Genomic DNA, 24,836 nt, shown 5'->3' on the forward strand with positions numbered 1-24,836 from the left:
TGCACCCCTGTAGATAGAAGGAAAATCTCTTAAACATTCCAAAAACATTCCTGTTTTCTATTATAATAAAATAAAGGGGTCACTCAGGATATAAAAACATGGCTGCTGTTTTTATTCTTGCAAAATCAGTGCCACTCTTGTATACGGACTGTGTATGGAATTGTAGACATATCTCTTCTAACCTAGTTTTTGCATGGATTTTATTGTAAGTAAATATATATATAATTTTTATTTTTATTTTTTTTGGACCGTTTTCCATGTTTACTGCATTTTTTTAAGGTTTTTTTTTTCCTCCTATAATTTAAATTAATAGGAACACATCTGAAAATAAAACATGAGAACCAGAATATGTTTTGTTTTTGAAAAAGGGGGGGAAAATGGCAAAAAAAAAGGCACACACAGTGTAGGAAAAATAATGTTAAAAATGCAACATAGGTAGAGATTTTCCTATTTTACTATGTAACATTCGGGTCCAAAAAGGTGCCCTAAAATGCAGCAAAAAAAATGCTTGTATAAAACGGACCTTATACTAGACACAGTGTTGGACAAGAGTGGCTCTGTTTTTAGAAGAAAGCAGTCCTGTATATGTAATCTAATACAACTAGGGTTGAGCGATCGTGTTCGGAAAAGATTGGATTCTGATCGGCGATCGAGAAAATTTCATGATCGCGATCGGAATTCCGAACATGATCTTTTTAGGTGGGATCGAGATCGGTGATTTTCCCACAATGCTTTGCTACTGGCCAAGCATTGTGGCAAAAGCTAACAATGTTAGCCTTCACACTGAGTATACGCTCCACTCATTCTGAGCGGAGTGTATACTCATTGTGAAGGCTCCGCTGCGGTTCCATAGGAATGAATGGAAGCAGCCAGCACACAGCCTTAACCCCCTGCGCGCCAGCTGCGTCCATTCATTCTAATGAGAGACTATCTAACATCTCTAGTAGCTACTTTCCTGCAGAGATGGCTGGTCCGGTGCCTGGGGTTCTCGTTTTTCTTCACCTCGTTGCCCCCGCCTCCCAGGTTAGTGTTAAAGAGCTAGGAAGAAGACTGGGCTTGTGGCTTAGGAGAGTGTGGGCGGGTACTGGGAGGGGAAACGTCACGTTTCCCCTCCCAGTACCCGCCCACACTCTCCTAACCTGGGAGGCGGGGGCAGCGAGGCGAAGAAGAACAAGAACACCGGGCACCGGACCAGCCATCTCTGCAGGTAAGTGGACACCAGGGGGGACTAAGTAGCCAGAGGATTAAAAAAAAAAAAAAAAAAAATCCTCTGGCTACTTAGTGATTAAAAAAAATCACTACACAGTGTTCAATTGTTAGATTCCATGCTGTATAGTGAATAGGATTGTTTTTAAAATCTGATCTCCGATTAGTAAAAATTCCCATTGACTTGCATTGGGATCGGAATTGGGATCGAGATCGGATTCGAATGAAAAATGATCAGAAGTCGGATTTCAAAATCGATCCTGAAAAGTCAAGATCGGCTCAACCCTAAATACAACCCATGTAAGCCAAACCGAAACTAAACGCATACACCAAAGACGACAGGGCCTCTCAAATATAGGCTTAGTGGGAACCTCTGAAACGGGCAAAAATGGCCAAAGATAGATATGATGAGAAAATTTTTTTAGATTGCTAGAATAATCTATCCACTTACTGCAGCCTGAAAGGTTTGGAGGTATATGTAATGTGCGGGAGGGAGGGGAAGCAATGGGCCGACAGATATGTCCTAAAGTCAACCAGTCAGATTCATGTTCTTGTTAAAGTGCGGATGGTAATACGATAAAAGGGATATGATCGAAACAATTTCCCCCTTTCAGTTCTCTCCACACAAAAATGCCAATGGACGACCAGAAAGGACTTTCTGTTGAGTCATTACAAAGCCTTTTTACATCAAAATTCGTATCAGGGCTTTGCCGAATATCATTGGACCCAAATTTTATGTCTTAAATTATATATTGAAAGACTGGTCCGCGGTCCCCTTTTCTTTATTTGAGGCCTGTCCTACTAACTGGACCAATGGGGTGTATGCAAGTGTTACCTTTTTAGTTGGGTGTTCCTGTAGAGAATATGAGGGTATTTGTACTAATGTCCCCCTATAGGGGAGACAAATAGAAAATGGTCATTTAGATGTGTAAGATATAGAACATGCATGGCTAAAAGAAAGTGTTTCACTTAGTATGGGATGGTGCAGCAAGTTATACAAAGGTATATTGGTAGAGCGGATGTAGGTCCTTATTAATACTGGATAGCTAATATATGTAATAATAGCTTAACCCTTGTGTAGCTGTATGATGATACAATAACTGTGGGTGACCAAGATTAGATAAAGCCCAATTAAATCAGTTGCAGATGACGTGGACACTGGCCGATCCCGCACCGTATGAGTGGCTTTCTTACAAAGCACACATTGTTAGCAGAATGACCTGCTGCAATGTGCTACAATTACTGGCCTACCAAAGATATATATATATATATATATATATATATATAGATATATATATAGATATATATATAGATATATATATAGATATATATATATATATATATATATATATATATATATATATATATATATATATATATATATATATATATATAGGCAGTATTCAACATCTGTGACCTGTGAGAAGATTCTTCCACATTGATATAGAGCAGACATTCCCATCTACGGGCACATACTAGATGGCTAACATTCTTAGCATTGATTATGATGTTGGAAATGACCCACTTTATCCCAACTTAATTTCTCTTTTGGTTGGCAACCATCCTCCAATCTTTTGCATTTTTGAATATTTTATTTCTATTTATTTTATGGGAGTTTTGTTTGAGGCGATAGATCAGTATAAAACGTTTTTGGGTAGGTAAATGATGTGCATTGTGTCACATTGGGGATCAGAGCTTTTGTGTGGTCATTGTGTATTCCACTGTGTGCCTTCCTGTCATTACACACAGCATTGGCCTTACTAGAATAACTTGCTTGCAACATCCTAAATACCATTCCTTTGTTTGACAGGCGCACTGGCCTCGTATGGATTTCTGACAGTGTTATGTTTCATGTGGTTTTATTTATTCACGTGCAATCCCATCGGATGTTTTGTGCTACATTTTGTTCTCCTTTTTCTATAAATATGAACCTTTCCACACATTTTTATTATAAAATTATATATGGTAATAAAACATTTATGCACTTTGATTTGTGTATTTTTGTTTGTTTTTTATATAAAATACCTTTCATTTTGGGGGCAACACGGTGGCTCAGTGGTTAGCACTGAATCCTTGCAGCGCTGGAGACCTGGGTTCGAATCCGGCCATGAAAAACATCTGCAAGGAGTTTGTATGTTCTCCCCGTGTTTGTGTGGATTTCCTACCATTCTACAAAGACATACTGATAGATAGAAAAAAATAAATAAATAAAATAAAAAAATGTACATTGTGATTCCTATATGGGGCTCACAATCTACATTAAAAAAAAAAAAACTTTAATTTTTTATTATCTTAGCTTAACCCTAATACACATGAACACAGAATATTTTCACATTTTGGGGCAGCGCTTTAGATTTTCTACTTAATTAAGTAGATTTATTAGAAAAATGGCGTACCAGGCATAAAAGTCAAAGGTTTTTGGCCAAATCAGGTTTTTGTGCAAAACAAATTTGCAACCTTTTCTTTCTTTTCCTTGTTGCTTTCCCATAATGGGCACGAGGGCCAGGCTTCTTAAATCGCCCCCATTGTTTTGTCACCAGGTGAAAAATTTGGAAACACGGTTTGGGGCAAGGTTGTTTCAACAAAATTGGCATCAGGCACAGGCCAATATGGGAATCTTATAACTGATGTAAGAAAGATTCCGGTTTCATATATGGTTTGTACTCGGACACATGCGATTTTATATACAGTTAGAAAGCTGACAGTGCGCTGAATTCAGCGCACTGTCGGCTTTCCCGTTATGTGCCCTGGGGTTGGAGATATTGGTGCCGTTATAATGGCGCCGATCTCTGCCCACTGTCAGAAGGGCGTTCCTGACAGTCTAGTGGGGCTGTGAGAAAAGTCCCTCTTCAGATTACTCATCATTAGCCCTGTACTGTTATAGGGGGGGGGGGGGGGGGGCGTTCCTTACCCCCAGCGATGACACTAATCTGTAAGGAATGCCCCCATAGACTAGTACTGGGAGAGCGTTCCGCACAGCTCAGCGTCATCGCTGGGCAGTAAGGAGCGCCTCCTCTGACAGTACGGAGCTATGGATGATTACTGTCGGGGGGCGTTCCTCACAGCCCTGCTAGATTGTCAGAAATGCCCTTCTGACAGTGGGCAGACATTGATGCTGTTATAACAGCATCGATATCTCCAACCCCGGGGCACATAACCGGAAAGCTGACAGAGCACTGAATTCAGCGCACTGCCGTCTTTCTAGCGATATATAAAACCGCATGTGCCCGAGGACTCTGAAAGCTCCTCCTTAAAACCATAGTGTAAGTCAAGCGTGACTGTCAACTCAGAGAGATTACATTATATATTGCCCATAGATCTCGATGGAAATGGGAATAGAGAGGAGTTGAAAGACCAACACAGACCTGCTGTTGCTGCAGCTAATGGTAAGTTTTCCCTGTGGCTCCCTAGAGCTTATTTGATATAAGTAATGTTAAGTATGTGTTGTATAATGCCCTCCATACTGCTTCTTAGTCCATTTGGGAAAAGAATCTACTGTTTTTTCCTTGATCTATGAGAGATATCATCGCGTCAGGTCTTCACTTACTACTTAAGGCAAAACCACTTACAATAATAAAATATTCAGAAAAAAAATCTGATTTAAATATGTCATAATCTGATAACCTATATGCTCTTCAATTACTGTACAGATAATCTTGCATCTGAAATGTGTGCACACATCTGTATCCAAGGATCAATACCTACTAGACTGGAGAAATGTGGCATTTCTTTTTGTAAACCGTTGCAGAATACACTACTTTAGATGTATTGCAGCCTACACCAATGTTTCCCAACATTTTCAGACTTTGGCACCCCTGGAAAAAAATAATTCTTCTGGGCACTCCTGGAATATAACCCCCAGGCAAGTTAAAATAATGTTCCCCAGTAGCCCCCAGGCAAGTAATAATGGCCTCTTGTGGTGCCTAGGCATGTAATAATGTCTTGCAGTAACCGCAGACAACTAAAAATGGACCCCACCCCGTGGCCATCAGGCAACTAAGGCCGGGTTCACACAGGGTATTTTGGACGGGAACCTGAGGTGAAGGCCGCCTCAGGTTCCGATCCAAAATATGGGTAGCCGCAACTGGATGCCGGTGCAGTGGACTGGCATCCAAGTCACGCACTCCACTCCGGATTAGTCCCAAATGAATGGGCCTAGTCGAGAGGAGGGAGTGTCTTCAGGCAGATTCGCGAGGCGTCTCCGCCTAAAGAATGAGCATGTCCTTTCTTTTTTCCAGGAGCCAGAACAAACGGCTCCTGGAAAAAAGAACTGACCGGCTCCCATTGATTTCAATGGGAGCCATTTTTTGGTCAGGATTTTGAGGCGGATACAGCCTCAAATTCCTGACCAAAATACCCTGTGTGAACTCAGGCTTATAGTGTCCTCTATTGGCCCCAGTAACCCCCAGGCAACTAATAATGACCCTGAGACAACTAATAGTGTCCTCCAGTAGCCCCCAGGCAAGTAATTATATTCCCAGTATCCAACTGGCAACTAATGTACCCTTCTTTAAAGAGGACCTTTCATCAGATTGGGCACAGGCAGTTCCATATACTTCTGGAAAGCTGACAGTGCGCTGAATTCAGCGCACTGTCAGCTTTCCTGATCTGTGCCCCGGGTAAAGAGCTATCAGTCCCGGTACCATAGCTCTTTACAGTCAGAAGGGCGTTCCTGACAGTCAGTCAGGTACGTCCTTCTGCCCAGCAGCGCCTATCGCGCTGTACAGTGTGAGCGGGGAGAAACGCCCCCTCCCCTCCTGATAATACTCGTCTATGGACGAGCTGTGTGAGCAGAGGGAGGGGGCGTTCCTCCCCGCTCACACTCTACAGCGCGATAGGCGCTGCTGGGCAGAAGGACGTACCTGACTGACTGTCAGGAACGCCCTTCTGACTGTAAAGAGCTACGGTACCGGGACCGATAGCGCTTTACCCAGGGCACAGACCGGGCACAGACCTCTTTAACTATCCATACTCTTGATGTAAAACAGGGATATAAAGAGTGTCTGCCAATCTATTACTGAAGGAAGCTCTATATACAACTTATTATTATGATACTGATGAGAGGCAAAAACCTCAAAACGGCTGTCTGCAGATAGGAACGTCTTCCTTGTAGATGAGCCATACTTGACTATTATTTCCAGATTATGCCCCTAGGTTACTTTGAAAACCTGGAATTAATCTGTAGGGAGCTCCCTGCCAATAGGTGGTGCTAGGAGCAAATTCCTCTTTTACACCAGTGAGGTCTTATTTGTGTTCCTTACCCATGATATAATAAAGAAAGACCAAATTGAACGAGAACAAATATTTTTAATGAACAATATAAATAGATAAACCAATAATGCTGGTGTATACGCAGCGTGATGTCATCTCCAAGCCTTGATGTTACTGGGCTTCCGTATCTCCGTCTGAAAAGGCAAAATACAGAAAATGTCATTCTTTCCACAAAAAAAAAAAAAAAATGTTTTAAACAAAAATATCCATTACTATCTGATATCACTGTTACTTTTATCACCTATGTTGTGATGTTATTTCTTCCACTTCACATAGTTATGTTCTTCCCACGCAGAGTACGGTGTCATTTTTCTATTTGCTTTTTTCCTCTGGGGTTCTGGTGGGTTCTCTTTCACAATATTGTGTGCCGCCACCTCAGGGGTTGTTGCGATTTCCTTCACTGCCTCTGTTCTATCAGGCATCTTCCTTTCCTCTGGGTTTGTGGCTCTATATTGGAGGAATACAGATGTTTTACGTATTTGTAACAGTGTCAGACATAGGTTGATGGCGAATTATGTACTGCATTACAAAATATGTTTTTTTGGGGGGGGTTTTGTGCCATTTTTTTTTTCTCATGGTTTGATGTGGCCTCACTCAGAAAGCACAGTTATTGGCCAAAGTCAGAAGATGCTTCAAAAGGAGCTGAAAATCTAAAGGAAGGATGTCTACTACACCTCCTTGTTGGATCCACTTCTTACTTTGGCTCAATAAACTGCAGTGTTTTTTTTTTTTTGTTGTTTTTTTTTCTATATTAGAAAATTGCTTGGTAGAAACCACTCTTAATGAGGACCTTTCATCAGATTGGGCACAGCCAGTTCCATATGAATTCAGCGCACTGTCGGCTTTCCCGATCTGTGCCCCGGGTAAAGCGCTATCGGTGCCAGTACCGTAGCGCTTTACGGTCAGAAGGGCGTTCCTGAGAGGAACATCCTTCTCCACAGCAACGCCTATCGCGCTGTACAGTGTGAGCGGGGAGGAACGCCCCCTCCCTCTGCTCACAGTGTTCGTCCATAGATGAGTATTATCAGGAGGGGAGGGGGCGTTCCTCCCGCTCACACTGTACAGCGCGATAGGCGCTGCTGGGCAGAAGGGTGTCCCTGACTGACTGTCAGGAACGCCCTTCTGACTGTAAAGCGCTACAGTACCGGGACCAATAGCGCTTTACCCAGGGCACAGATCGGGAAAACCGACAGTGCGCTGAATTCAGTATATAGAACTGCCTGTGCCCAAGCTGATGAAAGGTCCTCTTTAAGGTAAGTTCACACAGGGTTTTTTGGTCAGGATTTTGAGGCCGTATCTGCCTCAAAATTCTGACCAAAAAGATGGCTACCATTGAAATTAATGGAAGCCGGTCAGTTCTTTTTTCTGGGAGCCATTTGTTTTCCAGCTCTCGGAAAAAAGAAGCGACATTCTCATTCGCAAGGCGAATCCGCCTGAAGACACTCCCTCTGAACTAGGCCCATTCATTTGGGCCTAAACCGGAGCCGAGTGCACGACTAGATGAATGGACCTAATTGGGAGGAGGGAGTGTCTTCAGGCGGATTCGCGAGGTGACTCCGCCTGAATAATGAGCATGTCTGTTCTTTTTTCCGGGAGCCGGAACAAACGGCTCCCGGAAAAAAAGACCTGAGCGGCTCCCATTGATTTCAATGGGAGCCGTCTTTTTGGTCAGGATTTTGAGGCGGATACGGCCTCAAAATACCCTGTGTGAACTCAGCCTTAGGGCAGGGAAAATCCATATCTTGTTTTACTTACTCATTTCCATGAGTCTCCAACTCCTTCTTTTCTGTCCATGGCTCCATATACTCCATATACTCTGCCGACTCTGCTGCCTTAGTAGGCATCAGCCCAAGGTAAGCCATGAATTCTAATCTGTGAAGAGATGGTAAAAGATAAAAACCATTAAAACAAATCATAAATCTACAGGCCAAGTATCCCAAGCCAGGGCGACAGTCATGTGTGACTTTTCCTAACTTGCTAATATCTGGAAGGCCCTTGGTCTATGAAATTCTTCCAAAGTCTTATTAAATTTGCTAAATAAGCCATTGATAATAAATGTAAAATTTCTATAAAAATAATCATTTGTTATTTGGTTCAATTAACATTTGCCCTTATTTAATCTCTGACACTGAGCAGATCTTGGTTGGCTCATGGCTGGCATGAGCTGCTGCCAACTGACATCTAAGGCAAATAACAGTTGATGGCACAGGATCCTTTTATGTATTTTCCCCAAACTTGGTTACTAACCAGGAGATAACTCCATGCCCACTACAATACAGACCCCTCCACCTGGACGCTTCTTTAATAAGACCAGGAACAAGAGTTTCTACATTGGGTAGGTGATGGTATTATATTGCCCAATGTCCATCTACTTTACCAGACATCAACTGTCTAAAGTAAAGTCACCCCAAACGTGAGCACTAGGAATAGGAAACACAGTCCATATCTTACTTAGTAGGAGATCGACGTTGAGTTGAAGGCTCCAAATCCTCTATAGGTTCCTCCAAACATCTTTTCCTCTTATTCTGAGCTATAAAAAAAAAAAAAAAAAAAAAAAAGAGGGGAATTTGTAACATTATGTTCTTGGTGTGCAAGGTTACACTCCTATAGGTGGTCACTATAGGAAGAGGAGATGGTGGGCCGGGGTGGGATGGGTTGTCATCAGTTAGCTCACTATTCATGTTACACTTACTTTTTAAATATGCCCAATATAGGTTCCCTTTGTTCAGTCTGAACGACCTTCTTTGTTTAGTTGGTTTAGACATTGGAAAGTCGCGTTTTGAACGAAATTTAGCGAAAATCTTTAACTGTCAGCTACTAGCAGTAACCGTGCACGATCCAGTAATACTCGGTGAGTAGTGACCGGACTGATCTGGTTCGGTTTCAACGGACTCTTTCTATGGAACGTTTGGAATGGGACATAGCGGCAACAGCCGGTGATGCCCATATAGCAGGCATACTGGTGTTTTTACGTCCATTATTATCATATAATCCTATTAATATTATAAATGTGAAAGTTTGTGGGTTTGTGAGTTTGGATGTTCGGATGTTTGTTCCTCAATCACGCAAAACCCGCTCGACCGATTTGGCTGAAATTTTCCACAAATATAGTTAATATACCCGATTGCGCAATAGGCTACTTTTCATCACAATAGCGCACATACGTTTGTGCCAGGACCCCCACAAAACCCAAACTCACACCACCATCTCTTCAATCTAACACACTTTGGACCATAGCAAGCCACAAAATTCATATTGCCCTCTCCAGCCTCGCCCCTAACCCCACACAATCACATATACATATACTTTACCACTCTGCCCCTCACCTTAACGATACTCCAGGAGGCGCTCTATAACGCTCCAGAGAATCCATGTTTGCCGACCCCCACCGCTCTGACAATCTGCGACACCCCCCACCCATGTCAATACCCCTATGCGGTCTAATAAATGCAAAAAAAAAAATTTAAAAAAAATATAAAAACAAATAAAAAGGATTAAAAATTCAAATCACCCCCCTTTCCCTAGAACACATATAAAAGTAGTTAAAAACTGTGAAACACATACATGTTAGGTATCCCCGCGTCTGAAATCGCCCGCTCTACAAAGCTATAAAAATATTTTTCCTGTTCGGTAAACGCCGTAGCGGGAAAAATGGTCAAAAGTGCCAAACTGCCGTTTTTTCACTGTTTTGATTCTGATAAAAATGTGAATAAAAAGTGATCAAAGCAATAACATTTCCCAAAAATGTTAGAACTACAAAGTACACCCGACCCTGCAAAAAAAGACGCCCTATACATCCCCGTACACGGACGTATAAAAAAGTTACGGGTGTCGGAATATGGCGACTTTTCAAAAAGAAAATTTTTAACATAGTTTTGGATTTTTTTAAGGGGTCAAAATGTAAATAAAACCATATAAATTTGGTATCCCCGGAATCATAACGAAACACAGAATACAGGGGACATGTCATTTTGGCTGCACAGTCAACGCCGTAAAACCAAAGCCCGTAAGAAAGTCGCAGAAATGCATTTTTTCTTCAAATCCACCCCATTCTGAATTTTTTCCCTGCTTCCCAGTACATTATATAGAATAAATAATAGTGGCATCATGAAGAAAAATTTGTCCCAGAAAAATTAAGACTTCATATGGCTCTGAGAGCGGAGAAATAAAAAAGTTATGGGGTTTAGAAGGAGGGGAGTCAAAAACTAAAAACCACAATCACAAAAATGCCATCGGCGGGAAAGGGTTAACTTCAAATACTTCTGTCCCAAAGTCACTATGTAAAGTTTCTCACAACACCGTATATATAGCAGCTCAAATACAAAGTAACTTCAACACAAAAGTCTCACGTATTCTCTGAATTACAGAAACAACAAGATACAAAGTTACATTTCATATCCCATACCTTATACACACTACAAAAACCTTACCCACGCCTGTATATACCCACTTCTACAATCACCGCAGACGAAGTCGCGGGTACCAGCTAGTTTTATATAATTTCACATATCCTCCATAAATCTACCCATCTCCAGCCTTGTTCTAAATGCTTTTTCATGAAGTCTAAGGGTACCCATACACATTGCTGCCAATCCATGGTAACCACATATAGATTACCGCTAACCGGGCTGCAAGTACAGGCGCAGTGTGACAACAAGCGGTAACCCAGCAGTTACAACAGCATTGTCTCAACGTGTACATAGAAGTTTCCAAAATATATTTGTTTTTTGTTTTTTTTTTAAAACTATATGTCTAATATAATGCAATATAATAAAAACATAAAATGTCACATATACATGAAGTCATTGATGAAAGAAAATACACCCTCCCACTATTTTTAATCCGGCATTCATTCTATGGAAAAAGATAGGTGGGGAAAAATACGTGAACCCTTCCTCCTTTATTACTATCATTAGAGGGGACCTTTGGCCACCTTGGTGTACTAACATTGCATCCTTCGGCTAAGGCCCCACGGGACGTCCTGCAACAAAAAAGCGCTGTGGGAAAAAACGCAGTGGCAAGAGATTGTGGTTCTTCCCGCAGAGCTTTAGACAGAAAGTTCACAGAGTTTTCTTCCGTGGAGTTTTTGCCTCCTGTTACAATTATATCTATGGGGAAACCGCCAGCGTTTCCGTATTTATAAAACCGTGCCAGATCTGGAAATAGTGGCTTGTCCGTACGGTGGTTTTTTACTGCAAAATAGGCATGGGATTCACTAGAATCCCATCCACTTTACCATTACTGTAAAATGTTGCGATTTTTCCTGTGGCGGTTCCGTCCCGTGGGGCCCCCGCCTTCAGTAAATTTGGGTCCACTGATTCCAGCACAATTAGAGTAGCTTCACATGACTGAATTTGAGGTGATTGTGAGGTGGAGGCCAACCAGTACCTGCATTGCTATTATTTTGTTTTGATGGGAGGATGCTAAATAAAGAAGCACCCTGCTCAATTCAGTCATAGAACCTACCTACACTTGATCAACCACATATTGTCTGGGGCTTAATAAGCAAGTAAACCACAATGGAAAGCCGGAAAGTGGACAGCAGTCTATGGTAAAAGACCGCCTCACATTCAGCGTCACTTTCCACTGTGTGAACAGCCCCTTATAAACTTTTTCCCTAGCCCTCCATTATTCCTGAGCAAACATTACAGTTAGTTTCAGCACTCAGTTTGCCATTTAGGTTCTCTACAGTCAAGTGGGCAGTCTTGGACTGGACTATTATCATATTGCGTACTGAAACTAATAGCACTCATTGGTGAGGGGCTAGAGAAAAAATTCTAAGGCCTGGTTCACATCTGTGTCAGTAATCCATTCGGGGAGTCTGCATGGCCCCCCCAGCCCCATACGGTCTACCGAATGCATTGGCAAACGGTGTGCAGTGAAAGCACACAGACCCCATAGAGTATAATGGGGTCAGTGTGCTTTTCGCACGGTCTCCGCAATGAGTCATGAGGACGGGAAAGTAAATCATGAACTATTTTTCTGTCCGCATGTTCCCCAATTCAGCTGGTTTGTGCTTCAGCAAAATTCAGGTAATTCCATTACTGATTTCTAGCAACAGAAAATCCTCAGCCACCTTTAGCAGCAATAATCTGAAGTAAAAGTTTTCTACAGAAATATAGTGTATCAGTATCTCAGAAATTTTGACCTACTCTGTTTAGCAATATTTCTTCTCCTTAGATTGGACATGGAGAAGACTCCATAGACAGCCATAGTGAAGAACCATCAACGAGACCTGAAGAAGGCACTGTGCACGGCAGACTCATGGTGTCCACAATAAAGACTACTCTATCCATGAAAATGTCATGTCTGGTGACTGTGGTACACACTGTTTTTTCAACTTACTGTAGATGACTATTTTACTGCAGGCAGATAAGTGACACGATACACAGAAAAAACTCTGAGTGCACCCCTTAGAGCCTATTCATTCAACCAAGCACATTGGTCATGTGCACCCAAAATATATATAAAAAAATTGAGCAGGCTCTATTATTTAAACTGGAGGCAACTAGAGGGGGACATAAAACTCCTCCTCTAGTTGCCCTCAGTTTAATGTCCTCCTCTAGTTGCCCCCATTTTAATGCCACCCTCTAGTTGCCCCCAGTTTAATGTTCTCCAGTAGTCCCCATTTTAATGGCCTCCTTCATCTACCCCAGGATTAATATCCCCCTCCAGTTGCCCCTAGTTTAATGCCCCATTCATCCGCCCCCAGTTTAATGTCCTTCTTCATCTGCCACCACAGTTTAATGCCCCCTCGATCTGCCCCCAAAGTTTAATGTCTCCCTCATATGCCTCACCCAGTTTAATGTCCCTCTTCATATGCCCCCTCTATCTGCCCCTACGGTTTAATATCGGTCTTGAACTGCAAACGTTTAACATAAAAAACTCCAAAATATTGATACTCACCTCTCCTCGCTCCCCTGCTGCATAGTCTGCAGTCTCTTGTCCCTGGAGCTGCAGGCACGATGTGAATGATGTTATCACATCGCGCCTACAGCACCCGGGGCTGGAGCACGCATGGGCATAGTGGTGAGGAAGCAGCTGTCTCTCTGGACGCAGATGAGTTGAATCTGAGACACACCTCACACCAACCAGGACCACAGGACACAACCCAGAATCCGGGACTGTCCTGCTAAATCTGGGACCGTTGGGAGGTATGCTTTATCTGCTAAGCCATGACCACTTAGCTAGCAAGTCAGAAAAATGATATCTATAAACTAAGCAACATTTTCAAGCCCTTTACACAAGAGTCTAGTTGGAACTGCAATAATAAATCTACCCCGATTCAGTGCTAGATCTGCCCCAATTCATAATTAAAAAAGCCTAAGCTAGCAAAGTCCACAAATTGGGAGGCAGCGACTTTTTAACTGCAGAACAAAATAGAGAACAATAGTAACAGTAGCACATACAGTCCTCATCGTACCTCTATAAGTCCATCCTCAGTGCAGGAGTTTTCTCTTTGCCAATTTTCGATGGTTTCTGCAGCGGAGTTTCCAACGGAGATTCTTTAAACTCCAGTGTCCACTGCTTTGACCGATTATCGAATGAAGTCCTCCCCCCCCCCCCATCTTTTGCATTGAGGCTGAAGGGGGTCTGCGACTGGTACATGCTGTTAAAATGAAAAGAGAAAAATTTGTGTGTTTAACTAGTAAGAGAAAGAAAGGGTTTATAAAAAAAATGCACTTTAACCCCCCCCCCCAAAAAAAAAAAAAAAAGCATTGTAAAAAAACAAAAGGTTACTGCCCACTTGGTAAATAAGAGCTAATTTACATATCGCTTTCTATGGTACATGGAAAAAAACAAAAATTGTTTAGGGGCACAGCAACAATCAAATTATGTATGGCATTACTAGGGGTTTGGCATAGAGTGGGGGTGTGAACTTGTCTGAGTGTGCCCCGAACTCAGAGATACTGAGGAAAACAGGAATAATTTTGTAATTTACAGGTGACATCCCTGACTGTAATTGTTCACGTCTTGTCTCTTCCATCTGGACCACTATGGGCTAGTTCACACCGGGTGAAAGAAATGCTAAGTAATAAGGGTATCATGTGATTCTCGCTGTGCCATCAACAATCTGGTGTTTTTCTTTTTAAAATCCATGCAAAAGATCTCGCCCTTGGAAGGTTGTATGTGAACTAGCTTTGATTATCCAAGTGGGTGGAAACCAGTGGAGTAACTAGGAATAGCTGAGCCCCAAGGTGAACATTTGAAATACCCCCCCCCCACTCCTTTCCCCCTCGACCGTGCAAACCACATGCCTGCACACACTATTCTGCCCCATAGCAGCCCCTGCACACACTATTATCCCCCATAGCGTCCCCTGTGCACACTATTATGCCCTATAGCGGCCCCTGCACACAGTACTATCCCCCATAGTGGCCCCTGCATACAGTATTATCCCCCATAGTGGCCCCTGCACACACTATTCTGCCCCATAGCAGCCCCTGCACACACTATTATCCCCCATAGCGTCCCCTGTGCACACTACTATGCCCCATAGCGGCCCCTGCACACAGTATTATCCCCCATAGTGGCCCCTGCATACAGTATTATCCCCCATAGTGGCCCCTGCATACAGTATTATCCCCCATAGTGGCCCCTGCATACAGTATTATCCCCCATAGTGGCCCCTGCATACAGTATTATGCCCCATAGCGGCCCCTGCACACAGTATTATCCCCCCTTAGTGGCCCCTGCACACAGTATTATGGTCCATAGTGGCCCCTGCACACAGTATTATGCCCCATAGTGGCTCCTGCACACAGTATTATGCCCCATAGCGGCCCCTGCACACAGTACTATCCCCCATAGTGGCCCCTGCATACAGTATTATCCCCCATAGTGGCCCCTGCACACACTATTATGCCCCATTGTGGACCACCCATGAACAATTATTATACTCTAGGGTCTTTTCAGACCCCAGTGTATAATGATCGGAGAACCAGGGGAGGATGCAAACATAAAAAAACACTGTTACTTACCTTTCCTGTGCTCCAGAACACTCACCTTTGATGGCGGCTATCTTCAATGATGGACTAGACGTCACGTGAGCTGGACCTGCGTCGAAACGCATAATGACACAAGTGCAGCCCATGTGATGTTTGAGATGTCACCAAATAGGCCGGAAGCCTTCCGCAGCCAGGAAAAGTAAGTAACAGTGTTTGTTTTTTTTTATGTTCCCTCACCTCTCCTAGCCCTCCAATCATTATAACTGGAGATCTAAAAAGACCCCTCAAGTATAATGACAGTGTTTGTGGGGTTTGAGGGCCTGTGGCCTTACTTACCGGTCCCCTCTCCTGATCACAGCCGCCTCCTCAGAAGGGGAAGCACTGGTGGCCGTGAGCAGGAGAGTGGATCGGTAAGTAAATAGGCCCTGTTATCTGCTGCGGTTACTCCAGCAGGTAGTGGCCTAGTGAGAAAAAAAAAAAAACCCCAAAAACTTCAGAGATCCCCCGGGCTTCCTAATGTCCCGGGCCTTGTGGCAGCCACTACCCCACTACATACCTCCCAACCGTCCCGATTTCCGCGGGACATTCATGAATTCGGTGTCCTGTCCCATGGTCCTGGTCGGCGGGAGGTATGTCCCAATTTCAACTCATTTCAACGCAACAGTTTAAACACATACTGCTGCGCTCCGGCTTTGGCGTGTGTAGGGTCGATGTGATGATGTCACATCGGGCCTACAACTATGTGAGTGGAGTGAGAGAGCGGCGGGGGAGCGTTGGAAGGTGAGTCAGTATTTGTGTTAAACATTGAGGGGAATGTAATGTAACTGTATGAAACTGGGGGCATATGGGTGGGAGAAGGGCATCACATTGGGGCAGATGAAGGGGGGGAGAACGACATGGCATGACACTGGGGCAGATGAAGGGGGGGAGAACCGCATGACACTGGGGCAGATGAAGGGGGGGGGACATGAATCTGGGGGCAGAGATGACTATAGGATGATTATAATGTGTGGGGGGCACATGAAAAATGAATGAGAATGGGTGGAGTCAACATAAAAGTGGGTGGAGCTAAGTTTGCCGCCACATATTTTGTCCCTCTTTTGGCTCTTCAAAAGTTGGCAGGTATGCCACTATGCCCCTGGTGGGAACCTTATATTGTCTCAGAGAAAAACATAAGGTTACTGGCCACTTGGAGAATCAGAACTAGCTTACATATAACCTTCCAGGGGCCAGAGCTGTAGTGTCTTGTGACTTACAAGCCTTTACTTCACCCCCCAATGTGCTGCCCATCCTGGACAACTGCCACCAAATGTTGGAGAGCATATGCCCCATAATGCTTCCAAAAACTAGAATTAAATAACTAAATAAACAATTAATAAATAAATAAATAATAATAATAATAATAAAAAACAATAAATAATAAACAATAATAATAAACAATTAATAAATAAATAATAAACAATAACAATAAATAATAATAAACAATAAATAATAATAATAAATAATAATAATAAACAATTAATAAATAAATAATAAACAATAACAATAAATAATAATAAACAATAAATAATAATAATAAATAATAATAATAAACAATTAATAAATAATAATAAATAAATAATAATAAATAAATAAACAATTAACTAAGTAAGTAAATAAACAAGTCCATATATACAACTCCCTCATCTAAAAGAACTGAAACCCTCATCCCCACCATCATACTACTGCTGCTACTTTGTTACTTTCCCTTTACATAGAAAAAACATAACAAATAAAGCTAAACATTGTATCAGCGGCAGTGGCCGTGTCTCCTCCCGCGCAGCCCTATTGGTGTGCTTGCGAATACTTTTAATGCGTTATAGTCTTCAAGAAAATGGCCGCCGCACGTCTGCTGTATATAGTCACTGCGGACACTAAATCATGACGTCACTCGCTTCTTTTAGTACTGATTGGCGGAACGGTTACCATGGTACTAAGTGACGCTCTGAAGTTTGCCGCCCTCCGGTTACCCTGGGTACGCGCATGCGCAGTGGATTACCGAACGGTGTCCGAGAATGAAGGTAAGGAGGCCGGAAAGTGAGGGATCAGCTTGTGTTGTGTGGACGGGGCCTCTAAGTGCTGTGATGCTGATGATGCATCGTGGTGTTAGCTGTAGTCACCGAGGTGTGTTAGTCATGTGCAGTTCTCTGCTGGTCATGGTGGTGTCTGTGTGTATCTGTATCCAGGTGTGACCCCAGTGTCGTGGACTAGATATAAAATCTACCATAGACAATCATATATGACCCCGCTATAGGTGACAGCTATAGGGGCCGCCTTCTGTGTGGTAATATGTGGTCAGGGGAAGCCGCCCACATAACAGTCCCCCCAGTATAGACCAAGCTGGGGTGGCCGCCATGACACACTGTCAGACTGGGCTGCTGCAATGATGTTACCATAGTAGTCTCTATAACATATAACCAATTCTGGTCTTAGAAATCTGTGTTCCTCTGTTATACTTCCTGGCAATGTCTGACTTCATAGCTCCCGGCCGTCCTGGATCCAGTTGCCCCGTCCCGGATGATTTGTCCTGCTCTGCCCCTGAGTCAGACTATGATTAAGGGGCTACAATAACGCCCCGAAACGCGTCAGTCAGACGTCATTTCATCTCTGCCATCATGCATACTTGTATTTGATTTTATGGAGCGGCTCATGCTCCGGAAAACTTTTTCATAATAAAAGTTACGTTTTATACAAAGGAATAGATGCTGGATTTTTTCAATTCATGGACGCTTGTACATATATCATAGACCACTTGCACTTTTGCATTGTATTTTAACTGCAATGATAAAAATATAATGTTTCTCTTTTTTCTTTCAGCGGGTGTTTTCATTGGCAGAAAAGGGATTGCTTGGGCATCCCATCCAGTATGTGTGGCAGAAGACTTTAGGAAATTACATTGTAGTTACTGGGTAAGTACGGTAGTTATTTTTCCTTTCTGATAGTATTATATTACAGCATTTGGGAATTGCTTCCTACACCTGCAGTAGTGTCATAGCAGGCCACAGAGCTAATGGTTTCTTACATACTGATCTATGTTGCAGGTAGATTCTGAGGACAAAAAAAAAAAATGAAGCTTTAAAAAATATAATTAAAAAATAAAATAAATAAGTTGTAAATCCCTCCTTTCCCTAGAATACATATAAAGGTACAAAAAACTGTGACACACATATTTATTAGGTATCCCTGTGTCTACTGAATATAGGGGATCTGCAGTGCTCCTGTTCCGTCGGGAAGGGGTTAATAGGAGCACTGCAGATCCCCTATAGTCAGCCAGACTGAATTCCAAGTGGGGAAAAGAAAAAACAGTCCTCAAGCTCAGGGAAGGGGCAGACAGACAACCAAAACACCCCCTCCCCTTCCCCAGCAACTACTACACCCAAAAACTCTGACCATTTTAATTTTTGAAATTTTCCAGTAGCTGCTGCATTTCCCCCCATCGGCTTATACTCGAGTCAATAAGTTTTCCCAGTTTTTGTGGTAAAATTAGGGGGCTCGGCTTATATTCGGGTCGGCTTATACTCGAGTATATATGGGTATGTCATCCAGACACCATGTGGTGAATGCCCTTTGGTTTCTCTGGAACAAATGGGTCATCCAAAGTAGAAAATCCTGTAATAAAATTCTCATAAAATAAAAATTTAACAGGACCACAAATGTGTCCTTCCTTTCTATATTTACATCTTGTTGACTACATTACTGAATAATCCTTGTATTTCTCCAGAGCGGATCACACCGTCAAAATCTATGATCGCCACGGCCAGAAGAAGGATGAAGTTAACTTACCAGGGTGAGTGCAGTGACTGGACTGGATATATTTTAGATTTATGATGATTTGTAAGTAGATGTTTCATCTTGTCTGGATTTAGGTTTTGTAGTTATAATTTATTTATTTTATTTTTTTAGCGCATGTTATTCTATGGACTGGGACAAGGATGGCAACGCTTTGGCTATTGTTGCTGACAAATCAAGTTCCATTTACATGTGGGACTCTAATACCTGTAAAACAAGCCAGTTAGACAGTGGCATGAGGTAAGGGGCATCCTCAGATCTCTCACCCCAATCCTTTACCGAAATATCTTGTTACATGTTCTGGTTTTCCTAGGGAAAGAGCACATTCCAGGTAAAGTAAATATGGCTTGTCTCTTAGGTCAGAGAAGAGCAATTCTGGTTTCTCTATATAGAGTAAAGATGAACAGTCTGACTAGATCTAAATCTATCTATCTATCTCCTATCTATCTATCTCCTATCTATCTATCTATCTATCTATCTATCTATCTATCTATCTATCTATCTATCTATCTATCCATCTCATCTCATATCTATCTATCTCTCTATATCTCTCTCTCTCTCATATCTATCCATCCATCCATCCATCCATCCATCTCTTGTTTTGTACAGACTCATACTGGCAGATTTGTTAAGCAGTACATGATGCCATGGTGTATACGTTTACTGAGTACCCCTAGGTTTTTCCGGTCACTATATTTGTACTTAATATCTTGTCTTTTATGTTAGAGATCAAATGTCTTTCCTGCTCTGGTCAAAGACTAGTTCATTGCTGGCTGTGGGGACAGCTAAAGGAAACCTGCTTGTCTATAACCTACAGACATCTAGGAAAGTACCTGTCCTAGGTAAGTTGTTGTACATGTTTGTCTGAAAACGGTCTCATTTATGACTTGGATATGTGGAACATGTAGAAATGGTGCTATAAATGCGGTCCATCCATCTAGATACTGATTTAGTTTTTTTTTTACTAGTTTAACTGTGTTACCTTGTCAGAGTATATGTGGCAGCCATTCATGTAAGGGCTCGTTCACATCTGCGCCCGGTCGGAAACCTGCCGGCCTTTTTCAAACCCATTCATTTGAATGGGTTTGAAAAGTGTCTGGCCGTGTGCGCCGGTGAGCGTTTTATGCTGTCTGCGGCGAAACTGTTTTTTTTAACCGGACACAGAGTCGGACATGCAGTACTCTGTGTCCGTTTTAAAAAAAAAAAAAACAGTTTCGCCGCAGAGAGCATAAAGCGCTCACAGCCGGACCCGGTGTGACAGGTTTCCGTCTTCTGCATGCAGAAGACGGAAACCTCCGAACGGAGATCGAACGCTGGTGTGAACTCAGTGTCACCATGTAATACAAGGGCGGCTCGAGTCCACAAGTATGGAAGTCACACATATAGAATTACTGTGTTCTTGTTCCGATAATGCTGAGCAGTCCTTGCCCTCAAAGGCCCTTTGCAATGACATAGCTAAAGAGGGGTCTTGAATGGTAACCCAATAGAGAATAAGGAAAGGTATACTACTCATTTGTCCTCCTTTAAAACTTAGAAAACCAGTTTGATTTATTGCCAAGGGTAACATCACTGGTTTGGCTTCCTTCTGCCGTAAAGTGTTGTGCAGATTGTCTGAAGATCTTCTCATCCGCTGGGTTATTGTTCTAGCTGTTTCCGGAGTCGCACTACATGTGCTAGTGTTATTATATTGGAGTGTCTTACATGCATATGTCAAAAGTTGTGTAAGCCAGTCATGCTTTAACTGTAGGTCAAACAATGCACATGTATTGGGCCCTATAGCAACTGGGGCCCCTTTCAACTGTCCTGTATCCAGCAGGACAATTCTGGAGGCTGGTCGCAATTTCAACTTTATCTGTGTCCTCAGGATGCAGGTAAATTTGAATACAATGATAAGCTAGGAGCTGTCAGGTCAATGTTCACCATTCAGTGACTAGTGCTACCTGCAGCATGGTGTCATGCTGAGCAGCAATAGAATTGGAGCCCAAAGACAGCTCTGTGGGAATGGGGGTAGGAGAGTATAACTGATTTTTTTCATGGCACGACTTCTTTGTAGTATCCAAAAGGTGAGCATTACAATGTGGGGTTAGACTGAGGAGGTATTATAAAATAATTTCACAATCATCCCTTTTCGTCTCCTGGGGAGGGTCAAACAATGTGATAAGACAACCCTGGTGTAGGCGCAGGATCCTATTGTGCACCATGCACTGATTCTATTGGATAAAGTGGAATCTAATAAACCTGTAATGTATTTGTTGTAGGTAAACACACCAAACGCATCACTTGTGGTTGCTGGAGCTCTCAGAATTTACTGGCTCTGGGAGGTGAAGATAAAATGATTACCATCAGTAACCAGGAAGGAGATACAATCCGACAAGTATGTCAGAAATGCCATTTGTACATCCTTATTCCAGATAATACTACACCGAAGTGCCTATATTCACAATTCATACATACATACTGTATGTGAAAAGAAGTATTGGTGGTGGTACTGATAATCCTCACCAACATTGGGCTGCAGGTTCCTTTTATAATGACCCAACTGCCTTTCTCCTAAATAAAACTGAGTTAGGATCCTAATACACATAACAGAAAAGATGGCCGACTTATGTGTATTCGGATGCCGCAGCTCACCTTCGACAAGTGAAAAGGAGAGAAGGAAGCATTGGGCAAGATGAATCTTATCATGCGCGGCCCTTTGTTTTCCAGGACATAAGCAGCTGCCAGACCCCTCTTCTTCCTTCACCCTATTGTAAACAATTGCATACTTAGCCAAACCGAGTGTGCATGTGTACAGGGGAGAGATAGCCGTTGGCTAAATGAGCATTTGGCTGACAGCTTCTTGGTGTATGGGCACCTTTAGTGAGGAGTTGTTTATACCGTCTTTTGACGGTACACATTAGGTATCCCTGTGTCTACTGAATATAGGGGATCTGCAGTGCTCCTGTTCCGTCGGAAAGGGGTTAATAGGAGCACTGCAGATCCCCTATATTCAGCCAGGCTGAGTTCCGAGTGGGGGAAGAAAAAACAGTCCTCAAGCTCAGGGAAGAGGCAGACAGACAACCAAAACACCCCCTCCCCTTCCCCAACATCTACTGCACCCAAAAACTCCGACCATTTTGATTTTTGAAATTTCCCAGTAGCTGCTGCATTTCCCCCCTCGGCTTATACTCGAGTCAATAAGTTTTCCCAGTTTTTTGTGGTAAAATTAGGGGCCTCGGCTTATATTCGGGTCGGCTTATACTCGAGTATATGGTAAATGATGGACGTTCAAGCTGCTGTTCAGGTCTGTGTATTTTTACTAAAAGTAGTAGACTAATAAAAGGTTGTAGGGGGATGGAGAGTTCCCCTTAATATTATACCATTTCAATCTATTTTTAACCTTTCTATTTTTTGTAGACCTCTGTGAGGATGGAACCGAGCGACATTCAGTTCTCTGTGATGAAGACAGATGAGCGGGCATCACCAGGAGAAAGCACTGTAATCTACAATTGTCACCATTAATATCCATTTAGCTCTTGTTTATTCACATTTTATTATCTTATGTGTATAGAAGTGATATGTGAAGGGCACAGTTTATAGGACTAGATTTCCGGTTACATGCTGTACTCTACTATTAGCTGAATTAATCCTACTTGTTAAGGCTACATTCACATTGAATGGATCCACATCTCCATTTGGGGAAGATCAGCTGTGGTTTTGCCCAAGCAGCATGTGGTTTCATAGCATCATTGCCACACATTTCACCCCATGCTTTGTAAAATGTGAAATCCCTGGTGGAAACCTGCAACGTAAATTGACATGCTGCGGCTTAACCTATGCTGCAGGTGAGTTCACCACAGATCTGTTCCCCTATGGACATACCCTAAGGGGACATAAACGCCGCGAGATGCTGCGGGAAATATCGCGGCGTTGTACAGTGCAGGCAAAGTGGATGGGATTCATGCAAATCCCATCCCCACTTTGCAGAAAAGATCACAGCGCAGACACGCTGCGATTTGCAAAGCCATTGCAGCTTTGCAAATCGCAGCATGTCAATTATATCTACGGAAACGCCGGCAGCTTTCCTGTAGATATAATGTTAAGAGAAAGTCCGCAGAGGAAAACTAAGTGAACTTTCTCTTAAAAGCGCTGCGGAATGAACCACAATGCAATCACGCAGCGGTAAAGCGCTGCGATTACGGCCCGTGGGGCCTTAGCCTGTGGGAATCATTCAGGTAATAGATATATTTTATGTAGTGTACAAATGATGGTTAACTTTTTCTGTTGGTAACAACTCCACTCACGAAAGATGGTTTGGATGAAGTCCAAGTGCTGCTCCTTATAGCACTGACAAGCACATGTGAGGCCTGTGGTTTAGTAGTTTCTCTTTTAGTTGTGGTTTCTTTGGACATAGCCTTGCAGACATCACTTGGGTTAATGATCTCTCTTTCACCCACATTTTCCTGGAAACTACAAAGCGGTTAAGCACACACTAGAGATCTAATGTATCAAATATGCCTGTATATAAACTGAATATCCTGTTCATAAATCCCACTCGGTATCTAATGTTCTTTACCTTGTTTAGGTAAGTGTCGTAGTAGGAAAGAAAACCTTGTTCCTCTTCAATCTAAATGATCCGGATAACCCAATAGAACTGGCCTTCCAGCAGCGTTATGGCTCCATCGTGTCCCATCGATGGTAAGAGATCCATTGCAGTACGCTTATTGCATAAATATCTCATAGCATTACAGCCATTTATGGCAGGCCTCATTCATACAAGACAAGTCAGAACCTTCCAAATACAGATGATATATGGAGAAGAAAAACGCTAATATGAATAAGGCCTTACCAGATTTCACAATGCAGACCGCATGCATTATATTACATAGATTTCTGTTAGACATCCATGTGACAATGGCTGCATAATCCATTTTGGAAGTTTTGCAGTGTGATGTTTATATAAGCACTTTATGGGGCCAGCTATAGACAGAGCTCATGAGTCCGGTGTAATCTCTGCCCGCGTAGTCTCATTTATATGAATTTTTTAGTGATCCTCCCGACTACTCTGCTGCTTACACTGCTTATGAGTTAAGCTTGGTGGTTGGAGTTGGAGTTTAGCTTCTGAATACACTGGACTCATCAGTTTCTCGTACTCTAACTGGACTCATAAAATGCTTATTTTAATATTAGGCAAAAATGGCTTTCAGATAGGATCTTACAGCCCTTCTGACATCGATTTTCAAAGTAAGACACCAACGTCATCGAGAACTTTTTAGTGATCTATTCAGTTGGTATTGTGAAATTTGGTAACAGATCTTTTTTAATGCCTATGTTCATAGAGAAAGGGAAAATTTAAGAATTTTTCAGCCAGTGTGATCTAATCAATAAGCAATTGGCAGAATTGGTATAGCTAATTCTCCATGCGGTACTCTTGATCAGTCGCCTCTGATGTTTGATTGACAGAGACGATCATTTGGATATGATCACGGGTGAGGGTTGTCAGCCTTTGGATAAAACTAAATATGCATAGATAGCCACTGACTGAAACACATTGGGGAAGTTTTCTGGCGTACAAGGCATAAAAAGCTGCAATTGTTTTTGCAG

The 24,836-nt window shown here is 42.5% G+C and overlaps 1 protein-coding gene and 1 long non-coding RNA gene across 2 annotated transcripts in view; one reads left to right on the forward strand and one right to left on the reverse strand.

The window, feature by feature from the left end:
• Nucleotides 1-6,561: 6,561 nt before the first annotated feature.
• On the reverse strand, nt 6,562-9,009 carry LOC142196344 (uncharacterized). The gene is made up of 4 exons (XR_012715194.1): nt 8,929-9,009; nt 8,233-8,349; nt 6,719-6,924; nt 6,562-6,611 (listed from the first exon to the last, which is right to left on the reverse strand). It is a non-coding gene; the product is annotated as an uncharacterized LOC142196344 (long non-coding RNA).
• An 8,432-nt stretch (nt 9,010-17,441) lies between these two features.
• Nucleotides 17,442-24,836, forward strand: part of WDR19 (WD repeat domain 19) — a 47,672-nt gene continuing 40,277 nt past the window's right edge. The window contains exons 1-8 of the mRNA XM_075261319.1: nt 17,442-17,485; nt 18,282-18,373; nt 19,186-19,251; nt 19,368-19,493; nt 19,980-20,095; nt 21,512-21,627; nt 22,650-22,730; nt 23,818-23,930. Of these exons, the coding sequence (XP_075117420.1) occupies nt 17,480-17,485; nt 18,282-18,373; nt 19,186-19,251; nt 19,368-19,493; nt 19,980-20,095; nt 21,512-21,627; nt 22,650-22,730; nt 23,818-23,930 (716 nt within the window). The 5' untranslated portion in view covers nt 17,442-17,479. The remainder of the gene's footprint in view (nt 17,486-18,281; nt 18,374-19,185; nt 19,252-19,367; nt 19,494-19,979; nt 20,096-21,511; nt 21,628-22,649; nt 22,731-23,817; nt 23,931-24,836) is intronic.

This window comes from Leptodactylus fuscus, chromosome 1 (genome assembly GCF_031893055.1).
Source record: "Leptodactylus fuscus isolate aLepFus1 chromosome 1, aLepFus1.hap2, whole genome shotgun sequence".
NCBI lineage: Eukaryota > Metazoa > Chordata > Amphibia > Anura > Leptodactylidae > Leptodactylus > Leptodactylus fuscus.